This window comes from Etheostoma spectabile, chromosome 16 (assembly GCF_008692095.1).
Source record: "Etheostoma spectabile isolate EspeVRDwgs_2016 chromosome 16, UIUC_Espe_1.0, whole genome shotgun sequence".
Lineage (NCBI taxonomy): Eukaryota > Metazoa > Chordata > Actinopteri > Perciformes > Percidae > Etheostoma > Etheostoma spectabile.
Window position 1 is genome coordinate 10956287 of NC_045748.1, and position 12119 is coordinate 10968405.

Consider the following 12119-nt stretch of genomic DNA (forward strand, 5'->3'; position numbering starts at 1 on the left):
GTCTAACCAGAAGTGCAATAGAAGTAAGTTATTAGTAAGAGTTATGTATGGCTGTAGCGGGGCGTTGAGCTAAATGTCAGTATCTGCATGCTAACATGCTCACAATAACAATGCTGACATGCTGATGAGGAGCTGATATGTTTATGCTGATAATTATATGTTGTAATTGAGACACTGTTTCTAAATTACCACAAACTAATCTTCAGCATTTTTGTAGTGTAATTTCTTGCTGCTTATTGGCCTATATGTTTTGTGAGGAACTTTGAGCAGTGTCGGTCCCTTTTGGTGGATTAGCAGGCTAAACACAATCAGTGTACATTATCTTATAAAGCAGAGTAGAAAGTGTTAGCAGCACTGTAAAGGAGCGGATTGGCGCCATCCGTCCGTCCATCCATCCATCGTCATCTGATTATCCAGGATCGGGCCGCAGGGACAGGCATCCTCCCAGCTAGACACGCCTTGAACACCTCCCTAGGGAGGCGCCCAGGGGTTCTGGCATCCACCTCAGCCGGCTTCTTTTGACGTAAAGGGGCAGTGGCTCTACTCTGAGATCTTCACAGATGCCTCATCTCTAAAGGCCAATTTCTTCTGCGTTAAGTTGAGGTTGTTGGTACGTACATATGTATGGACCCTACACCGTAGCCTGACGTACACTTCTCAAAAGATTTAACTACATGTCACAGCGACGCACACCGAACAACTCTGATTGGTCCACTTGAACTATTTCCGGGTTCTCCATTTCCATAAACAACTTGAAATCAAGTAGAGGGTTAACTTTTACAGTTACAGATTCCCAACCATGGCCGGAAAGCACAGGGGAGACACTTTGTTTCTCCCACTATGACTTTCTGGAGTACTCTTCCCGAAAGCTAATTGCCGCCACTTTTTTGCTCACTCTACCAGACACTCCCCACACACACACACACACACACGCACGCTGGCCCTGCTTCTCTCTTAAAGAGATTGATGCACACACCAATGCACAAGTATAAACTTCAGGCCACTTACGTAGGGTACTGCGAGAGCTCTGCGTGGAGCCACTGCAAAACCATGCATCCCACTTAAGGGTGACGGCAGCCACTCTTCTAAGAAAACTCATTTCAGCCGCCTGTACCCGAGATCTAGTTCTTTTGGTCATAACCCAGTCTTCATGACCATAGGGTTAGGGTTAGGGTCAGGGTTAGAGAGTAGGAACGAAAATTGACCGGTGGATCGAGAGCTTTGTAACAGAATTTTAACTTATTGTCAGCAGTGAGTGTTAGAGAATATAATAAAAAAGAGGGATTTAATCTACTGCTGTCACTATGTATACTAATGTCCTCTACAATGAGCTATTATTGAACATCATGTTTGAAAGGTTGCAGCCAGGAAGCCTGTCACATGACAAAGTTTACACACTTCACAATATCAGTTGATCAGTATGAGCTTAACGTGACTTCATGCTGTGGAAAGAGGCCTAAAGAATAAGGAAGATGCCAGCAGCAGGGTGCAGACGAGGCCTTGTTCTGTTCCATTCAAATGTCTTGTAAACTGCTGGAAATTCAATTTCCTTGCGGGAGTAAACCCAAAGGATCAATAAAGAGAGGTCTAGTCTAAGTCTAGGTCTGTTGCAAGGACTGTGATTCCCGTGAACACCATGGCCTGCTACGAACAATGATGAGTTATACAATATGATAAAAGCTGTTTGCTCGGTATGTATCTGGCATTATACAAATTAAATCAAATAACATTTCAGTATGGTGCAGGATACTGATCAAAGGGACCTAATGCACAGGATCAGAAGATTTAACCCCCGCATTGAAAGCCACAATGACGTCCTACTGTATAAGTTCAGATTTTTAAACAGTTGTTGAGGTTCAAAGTAAGAGCCACACAGGGTCAAGTTGATGAGGAAAGATGAGGAATACACTCCTCTTTGTCACTCACTCAAAAATGATTAGACATTGGCCTGTAAGTGTAAACGGCTCTTTCTGTTCTCCAGCCAGAATGTAAACTCAGTTGTCATCTTTATAATCTAACATCATTGTAAACAGTGAAAACACCTTCAAACGAATACATTTAAACATATAACTTTGTTGAGTTAATCGCATTCTGTAGAATAAACTACAAAGAAATGGTGGAGCGGGGCTCCACAATGAAAGCAATGTTTAATCTGTATTCTAATGTGTATACAGTATATGCAATGGCATGACGTACTGTACCTGGGCCCCAGTGAGTAATTAGAGGACTATTTATACAGCACCTTTCAAAGCCAACGTTACTAAGTGCTTCACAAAAACAATAGAATGAGCTGGAATGACTCCAAGAGGATGGCAGGTCCAAAGGAAGAAAAGCTTTAGAAAGTTAGCAATTAGTTGAACATCCAAGTCAGAGGTTCTACAAACTGAGTTAAAGTGGTGGGGCAGAGGGAAAGACGCGAGGCATTGTGCATGCTGGTGTTCTGAAAACAATGGCAAGTTAGTCATTGTAGTTTGGCTGCTGATTTTGCCCTTTGGCTATCACACACAGCTCAGTCAAATCAAACACACAGACGTGATGCATATACTTTTTGATTCATTGTCACTCAGGGTGTTTTCACATCTACTCGTCTTTAAAGGAACCAAAAGTCCTCCGAAAGAGGACCAAAAAGTGGGCCAACAGAAATGGGACTCATTTTTTTTGCATTCACATTGTCATTTTTCTTGACAGAGGATTTAGTTCTCTTTCTGGTCCACTTCAGCTCTGATGGGGTCTCAGGGCTAAAATGTATTGACAAAAGGAGAAACAAACCTGAAGTGTGTTGTGTGCACAATTCAAAGTTAAGGAGAACCGCAATGCGGACTTGAAGCAAACCAAACTCAGGCCTCCACAAGAGGAGGTCTGAGTACAGTTAGTTCCAGAGGGGTCTGAGTCCCTTTCACATGTGCACACAAAATGCCAAGGGTGAAAACGCCCAAGAATATCATTTTCTCTTATGTCCATCTCAAATAAACGTCCTTAAGACTGCGGAACTTGCCCGGGAATTTCAGTTTTCAAGTTAACTTCTGTATTAAAGTAATCCAGTTATATTTGTCTGTACATCCATGGGTGCGTTATAAACAGGAGCTGCTAAAAGCTAATTTGGTGTACTTTTAATGATGCCAATTTGCCAAAAAGGAACAAATCTGAAAAAATCAAAAAATCCCACTGACTCTATGGCAACATTATACTTCCTGTTTCGAGCCCTCATTATGGGAACTGTAGTACCAAGACATAATCATTGCAGCTATACAGTAAAATAAGTTTTTAATGAGTAAACCTTTCTCATCCATTGGAATAGAATTACTTTATTGTCATTTCACAACATTGTACAACAGAATGAAACCATAATCCTGTTGGTGCATTCACACATACCAAACTGTAATCAAAAATAGAAAAAAATATATTATGTATATTATCAAATATCAATCTGTTTCGACCTATAAAATCTGTAAAACAGCTGGGATTTTGCAAATCTTTTGAGTTGTAGTGGCCCTGTAATATTAGTAATATATCACAAAAGGTTTATACAGGTGCCGTTGGAATGTAAACATCCGTGCTGTGTTCTATGGAAGTTGGAATGTACTGTAGCTGTAAGTATTGTAGTGCTGACAGTCGGTGCAGACAGTCGCTGGTGGGGTTTGGCAGTGTTCAGTTCTCATGTGGCTCTGTCTGTGATGTAAAGGACCTGGAGGCTGCAAAACGACAAGTGCAAAACTTATTACAGACGAAGTTTGGACTGAACAGGGGGGCAAGCATCTCGTCATTGTACAAGTTTTGCACAGAGCGCAACATACAAAGGCTTGATTATGCAAGAATAGGAAGGGAAGGGACACATCAACTTGTCGCGTCTGCGGCAGCCTCAAGTGGTTCTGTGCATGGATGACGACCGGTTTACTGAGAGCGGCAGGGTTCCGGTTAGGGGAGGGAAGATGACCCCAGTGTACACTGAAATGAGAAGAGAAGGCACAGCGAGGCAGATTAACCCTCATGCGTACTATCCCGAGTATGCAGGTCATAAACCAAAATAAAAAACTGAGAATGAGAACTTTGGGGTCACAGTGGTCCTTGCAACTGATGGTTTCAGTAATAAGATAATGGGTTATTCAATGATGCCCATACAAAAAACTTCAAACACGTCTTCCATTCTCATTCTGTCTTCAGGTCTAGGTGCTGTGCTGGAGTGGGGGGCAGGGCGGGGCGTAGCTAGGCGGAACGAGGGAGAGAATATCATTGCAGTATTGAATAATTGGAGCCCAGACACAATTTTGTAATTTTCTAAATTTCTGATCCTCTGAATAAAAACAGAAAATTTGAAAAAAGTCCAATTTTTTGAATTTGTCAAAGCAGAAAAAAATGAAGAAATTGATATTTTAACACATGATTCTGTCTTTCCAAATGTCCGTTTGTGCTTAGAAAATTGTTAAGTGTTACACGGAACAAAGAGCCCATTCAAGCCCTTTTCCAATTTTCAAGGCAAGCAGCTTTTTGTTTACATTCAACATGTCGGCCGCCGAAGCACAGCTACCCGTTGATGCCACTGTCGCTGCTACGTCACCCGGATCGTTGGTCTGATTGGTTGGAGGACTATCCAATTGCGCCCAGAGGCATTTGAGCGGTGTCCGTTGGTGACGCTTGGAAATGCGCTGTGAATGAACCTGCCCCAGACCCATTCTCAGTTACAACTGAGAATGGGTCTGGTGTCAACCAGGCTAAGTCCCTTTGTCTGTGTACTCCTAAATCTCCCTTCACCTATTTCCCCTTCCTGTCTTTCCATGAGGATTTTGTCGCCCACTCCAAAAAGTGATGGTTTCCTACTGCTTCACCCAACACTTCCTCCATCATTGTCTTAACTCCACCGACTGATGTCTCTCCAAACTGTTCCTTTAGCAGTAATTACTGGATTGGCCCCATTTCCACTGCTTTCTTCCTGTTCTGTTTTACATCTGGCTGTGTCGTCCTCAAGTTAAACACAGGTACTCATTTTCTCACGAAGCTCAACCCTCAACCCCGCTTTGACATCTTGGAAATCTGTGCTTCTTTTCGTCACTGAAGCACTCAACAACGATTCAGCCCCCTCTTTTTCTTTTTATCTCTCAAGTCTTTTGTCTTCAACACTGAACACCTAGATGCGGTTTTCCTCTCTTACTGGCTTGATGGCTCTCTGGTTCAGCACTCCCTTGGGTCATCTCTTACTGGATCAACTCTCCTGGGTCATTGTTTACTAGATTGACACCCTTGGGTCATCTCTTACTAAATCGGCATTATGCCTGCACAATATTGGAAAAAACTGACATTGCAATATATTTTTTTCCTTGCAATATATATTGCGATATGAAAAAAGAAAAAGTATGTTTTAAAAGATGACATTAATAGCTCTATTTGGAAATAATAAATAATTCATATATATATGAATTATATATAGTTCAAGTGATTTTGGAGAGGGAAATTAGCTAGAAATACTCTCAACATCATTACTTCACTCCGTTAGACCTCAGCATTATCACAAATCGCTACATTTTCTGCAGCGCAACCTAGTATAAGCTGCAAATAAATGTAATAAATGCTCCTGTAGCTCTTTGCTCCGAGCAAAACAAAATATTTAAATGGACAAAAAGTCCTCCAATGTAATGATAATATAGTCTATATCCACAACGTTCCACTTCCGGGATTGCTCCGGTGCCGCAGGAAATTCAGCCGGATGTCTTTTCGCCGATGTCCGTTCCCTTCTGCTTTCTTTGTGTTGGAATTTTAAACCCTGGTAGATTTCTTAGGACTATGCTTAGCTGCTCCTCAGACCTCTACAGGGTGAATCCAGACAGCTAGCTAGACTATCTGTCCAAACAGAGTTTTTTCTCGCACAACTAAAACAATTTTTGAATGTGCATGTTCCACCAAAACAAGTTCCTGTGGAGTTTAGCGTCAAAATGCAAATAAACCACAGAACGTTTTTCCCATCTTGGAATTCTATGTGGACTAGCCATACCCTCCTCCGCAGAGCCTTTTTTTGCAAATTGTGTGTGTGTGTGTGTGGGGGGGGATTTATGTATGTGCTTCCACAGTTATTCAATCTTAGAAAGGTAGAGAAAATAACATGATCACTAGACAAAAAAGGACGTTAAATCACTTTAAATGCCAATCACCAGTTTTAGTCAACTTTAAATACCCTGATCTGTCTCTAATGGTGAGTGCATTTTGTTTTCCAACAGTATTGCTCACATATGCTGCCATTTCTTAGTATTATATTGCTCTATTCAAGCAACGTAGATGGCTGTTACCCAGATGCATGCTATTGGCGGGTTAAAATCTGTCCACCTTTCAGCCTAATTACCACTGACAAATACTACTGCCATTAGGTTGAGTCACCCTCCCGTGTCTACTTCACTGCTTTAGTCATGCAGCGGCTTAGGTAGTTTGTGCGTTGCAAGCGTTATCACGAAGCTTGTGACTCTAGTAGAATTACCTGAAATCCCTCCTCCCCTTTCTTTCTGTTTTTGTGGATTTTCCTCACGGATGTTTGTCTTCAGCTGGAAGGAGAAGTTAATCTTGAAAATTCCCCATTGGGTTATGAGTGCATGTTTACGAACACGTCGGCCGCAAAAACCACATGTTCTAACAAAAAAATATATCTTACTCACTCTAAAATAGCCGTGATGGTTAATTCCTGGGTATGACACACAGAGAACAAGTGGTGTCTACTATGAGACTGTACAATGCTGATTCATTGTGGGGTTTGAAGTGTGCTGTAAGCATGCGTTCGCATGCATATGCTCAAAGCATGGTGTTAAGAGGCCGGCTGAAGCTGCCCAGGCAGGCAGCGTAAAACACTTACATGTACATGCATACAGATCAGATGCTCCTGCAGTGGGATTATGCAAGTAAACCTGAGAGTTCAATTTGCAGGTGGCTGCTAATACCTTCCAAAGAGGTTTGCAGTGGACCGCTCTACTACATGTTTTATAGCTACGTCTAAATCGTAAGAAAAGGCAATCACAAAATCTGTGTTAAAGAACCCAGATGGCTGTTGTATTAGGAGGCTGTTTCTGTATTACAAGGAAACACTTGTGTTATTGCTGCATGGACTCGTAAAACAAAGAGGGAGGTAAGAGAGAAGATTAAAGGTGGTGAAGTGCAAAAAAGGACAGACAGGTCGTGCAGGAAAAAAAAAAAAGGTAAAATGGTAAGTGTTCACCGCTTGTTTTGCGTCGTGTGTGTTATGTGTTTGTTTTTTTTGCTTTGTGTATGTTATGTGTTGTTGCGTATGGTTTGTGACAGCTATTCACACTTTGTCTCATCTTTTTTGCTTGCAGGTTTCATCTACAGAAGAATGTGTCGGACCTATGAGACTGACTCAGGAGCCCATTCAGGTAAGAAACAGACGACCTTTGTCATGTTTTGGGAGACTTTATGTTCAAACACCAGAAGGTGTTTTTTGTATTGCTTGATAAACTGCATTTGACCAGGTTGAGTTTCCTTGACATATTTTCATCTATTAGTGTACAATACATCAAATTTCCATTACAACTTTGCACAGCCAAAATGTCCGTGAATGTCTTTAAATGTCTTTGGTCTAAGAATATTGAAACAAGAACAATTACCGGAACAATTGATTAGTTATCAATATACAGGAGTTGCCGATTATTTCTCTGTCAATCAATGACTTGTTGATGATGTTTCAGCTCTACATGAGTAATAATGATGGTTTTAGTTTGTTATGTTTTCTTCAGCTCAATAGAAAGGTAGCACTCAACATGCAGCTATAGCAATAACACAATCCCCAACATTTGAATGGAAATAGGATATGAAAGTGTTATCAGTGCAACTCTCCTACTTTTAAATCTCCAGTTGTTTATACAGGACTTAGTTACATTCACTTTGCCATTTAAACAAGGGAGTCACCAATTAGACTGTTTGTACTCCTGTGCTATGTTTGGGTCACATTGGGAAATATGAGCTTTCCACCAGGAAACCCAGTCACATTTTCTAACTTTTTATTGGTAAGTTACCTCCTATCTTGTATTGCATGATGATATTTACATAAGTTAATAATACAAACTTAAAGGAAAGGTGCCCATATATAAACTGAAACAGGTTTGAAGAGATCCTTTCATAGTGGGATTCCAGTATAAGTGATGCCGGACAAAAATGTATTAGTTGGTTGAAATGTTTATGTGTGGCTAAATCAGAGAGGATATCTCCTAAAGTTAGTCTTTAAGTACAAAATATTCCTGAAAAACAGTGACCCTATGCTTTGAAGAATATCTCCTCTAGTTTGTTTCGTGAATTAAAATGTATAAATACTAGCGCTGGGTATTGCTACTGATTCTGATTGACTTAATGTCGATTTTGGGATATTTCAGTTGCAAAACCTATTTTCCTTGTATATGAAAGAGTTTACTCTGTACAATTGTACAAGGTTCCCTCTGACCTGCGATGCCTCACTCTGTGGCTAAAACAGAGAGCTCAACATACAGGGGGGAAAGAGGAGCTACAGCAATGTGTAGTACAACAAAAATATGGAGTTTTTACAAAATTAAACCATGTAAACCTATTTTGGTTCAACGTCTAAATATAATTATGAACCTTAAAATGAGCATGAAATGAGCACTTTAAGAATTGAGCCCAAAGCATTAATTAATGCACTTTTTATTTAACATTCATATTCAACACAATAAAATCTTTAGGTCATCTAGTTCCAGAGATCCAGAGATCCATTCTGTATTTTAAGACCCAATATTGGATAATTCCAATGAAAATGGATTTGAATCTGAAGATTGGAAAATGGCCCAAAACTGAAATTGACAGTATAAACCCTATTGCACTATATGGCTGTTTTGCTGAGCTAAGCATACTTTCATTAACTTTAGATCCATGGCTTTGAGAGGATATTGTATTTGTTGCCTACAGACAGCTTGTTTACACGCTGTGGCGTCTGTCCTGCTGGGATCTCGCCTCTCAGGGTCTTGTTGTTCAGGTTAGGTAGGGCTGATGCGGGGATTGTCTGCACTCATCCTTTGGTTAAGGATTAGGCCATGTGCTAGTCAGATTTATCCTTATGTAAGTTCCTGGAGGTCATCAGCTGCTTGACGTGCAGAAACAACAACGCATTCCTCTGTTCTGCCATTTCCCATCTCATTAATCAGCTACTTTAATTAGGGCGCAATATTGCAAGGGGGCACGCAATATTTGTTAAAGGCAAAATATTAGGGGAGGGGAAAATAGTCGATAATTTAATGATCCCCAGTGGGGAAATCCCAATTTTACACTCTGTTTGTTAGTAATTACTACACACATGCTCAGACCTGTACATGCACAAATGGAGAGATGTCAGAGTGAGTGGGCTGCCAGCTGGACCAGCGCCCTGAGAGGTTGGGGGGGTACAGTGTCTTGCTCAAGGGCACCTGGCAGGGCCCAGGAGGTGAAGTGGCATCTCTCCAGCTACCGATCCACACTCCGTACTTTGGTCCGTACGGGGACTTGAACCGACACCACTCTAGTTCCCGACCCAACGGACTGAGCTACTGCCACCCCAATACAGCTTAGTATTGCAATATGTTTTGTGGCAATACTGTATTGATACACAAACGCCAAGTATCGATCTTTTATTATATGTGTTTGTCAGTTTTTCAGCTTGGAAATCCCATTTTGCAGCAGTAAAATTGAAGTGAGATGATCAAACAGAGAAATGTATCTTTTTAGATGAAACAGAGGTTGCCAAAGTTTTCATTTGAAATTAGGACAATTTGGAAAGAAGTTGGAATAAAGGTGATGCACTGCCATATATCACAGTATGCATTATGTATCAAATCGCAATCATATCATCAGGTGACTAAACTATCGTGATGATATCGTATCGTGAGGCCTTGTGTGATTCCTACCTTTACAAAATAAGTGTCAAACCATTCTAAATGAAGTAATGTGCAGCCAGTGTTGGGGAGTAACTGAATATACTTTATGTACTGGTGTTACGTATTCAGAATACAAATTATAAGTAGCTGTATTCCAGGTACAGAGCCAGGGCAGGAATGCATTTCTATTTTGGAAATTCAAACAGCATTTCACATTGAAGAAAGAACAGGGAGAATGAAATATAACTGTGCAATGCAACCTCTGCCTGCCAGCAACCAACTTCCTTCCAGCATCATAAGTACTCCATACTCCATAACTAACCTCCAACCTGAAGCATTTTAAAGTAAGTTAATTTTTTTAGTTAGCCAAGGGTAGTCGACTGCTGTAGTCTTACTGGTCACCTTGCTTTTTTTATACATTTTTAGTTGTATCAGGTACCTGCTTAGTTGACATGCGGCCTTTCATTCCCCTATGTGCTGATTTACTAGCCCCAGAGCTGTTGGGGCTAAAATTAGCTTGTGGCAGCAAGAATGCGGATAGATTTTTGTACTAGGCTATGCAGCTCAAGACTACAAATACAAAAATCTACTTGTTCATCAACACATTCAGCCAGTTGGAACAGAAGAAAACACCAGAATAGGCATGTTTATTAAGCAGTATTTAATGCCCACATTCCTACACTTAAAACAATAAAATGCAACTCCATGTGAAAGTAATCCGAATATTCAGAATATGTTATTCAGATTGAGTACCATAAAAGAATACGATACAAATTACAATTTTAGGCATGTATTCTGTATTATGTAACAGAATACGTTTTGAACGTATCCTTCCCAACACTGTGCAGCTGCAGAGACGTCCCGGCCTACTAGTTGTATCCTAAGAAAAAACCTTTGTTTTGTACAGATCTTAAATTAACTATTTTTTTTAATATTTCGTAATAATCATTCCCTCCAATATAGTGAATCATATCGCAGTTGCAATATCAGTCAAAAATAATCGCCATTACATATTTTCCTCATATCGTGCAGCACTACTTCGGTTTTATTTGGGATAGAGCTGTGCTGGTTTGACCGATCTCCAGGCGTTTCTGAGTTCAGCTCCGTTCCAACTCCAGCGCAGTGATGTGAGAGGCCTGGCATGCCACTCATGTTCAGTATCCTACTCTATCCCTTCAACCCTTCTCCTTCTCCTTATCCACCCTGCCAAATAACATCGCAGCAGGAATATGTGGCAGCGTACAGGCAGTCAGAGGGACCAGAGTCTTCATTAAAAAAGCCTTCTAGGACCTTGTCTCATGCCCCATAAAACCTTTAAACAGCTCTCTTAAAGTTGTACCTCCAGCCTTCTGCCGGATCCATGACCTTACCCGCCTGCTCTCCTGCTTCACTTCTTCCAATGGAACGGAGAGATGAAAAGAGAGAGATAAAATGCTCCACAGGAGAGAGTTATATATAGTGAGTTTTCCTTGACATTTACTGTTACTGCCTCACAGCCCTGGAGAGTTTCAAGCTCTCCAGATACTTCCTCCTTCAGCTTATCTGATGATTCATGTGTTTCACTCATTGCACAGATAAGTGAAGGTAAAGTAACTCACATGTTGTGTGTTATTAAATTTCACGTCAGTGTAGCTGATGAGTTCATGAATTGTAAATAAATCTAAAGGTTTGGTCATTCTGTGACTTTAACCTTTTTAGGATCCACTGTTTTTCCTGCAGGATGCAAATACTATGTAGAAAGGTTACATGAATATGAACATGAAACTATTAGTCAATTAATTGATAAGCAGAGCAACTGAACAGTAATTGGCAAAAATATTTTTAATTTCTGGTTCCCGTGTTTGGGTTTTCCGGGGAAAATAATCAGAATTGAAATTAAAAAATAATCCGTCGATGCAGCCTAAAGTCTCATTTTTGGTGTTATTGGGGTTATTTTATAAAAGAATGATATGTCTTAAAAGTAATCCAGATACAATGCACAGCAGAGTTAACAACTTCAAAGCATTCTGGCAGTCCAACAATGTACTAAATCCATGAATACTTTATATCCAAAATCCTGCAATGGTCTGCCGATCCAAAGGAGGATTGGGTGATGACGGGTTTGATTTATAACCTGTACAGTATGATAACGTATGAGTGTAGCAAAACTCATCTGGACCTTTATAAAATATTTTAGATTTAAAGTTCATTCTTGGACTTGACAAAATAATCTTAACTCCAGGTCCACTCTCTAGCTTTCACTGAGGTTTGATATAGCGCTGCAACTAATGATTA

The 12119-nt window shown here is 40.5% G+C and overlaps 1 protein-coding gene across 3 annotated transcripts in view; it reads left to right on the forward strand.

The window, feature by feature from the left end:
• The window catches only part of pde8b (phosphodiesterase 8B), a 77914-nt gene that overhangs the window by 10474 nt on the left and 55321 nt on the right, over positions 1 to 12119 (forward strand). For 2 of the 3 annotated variants that reach the window (XM_032539367.1, XM_032539366.1), the window contains exon 2: positions 7308 to 7364. In XM_032539367.1, the coding sequence (XP_032395258.1) occupies positions 7308 to 7364 (57 nt within the window). Of the gene's footprint in view, positions 1 to 6802; positions 7178 to 7307; positions 7365 to 12119 lie in introns of those variants that run through there. The other variant, XM_032539369.1, reaches the window with a different exon arrangement.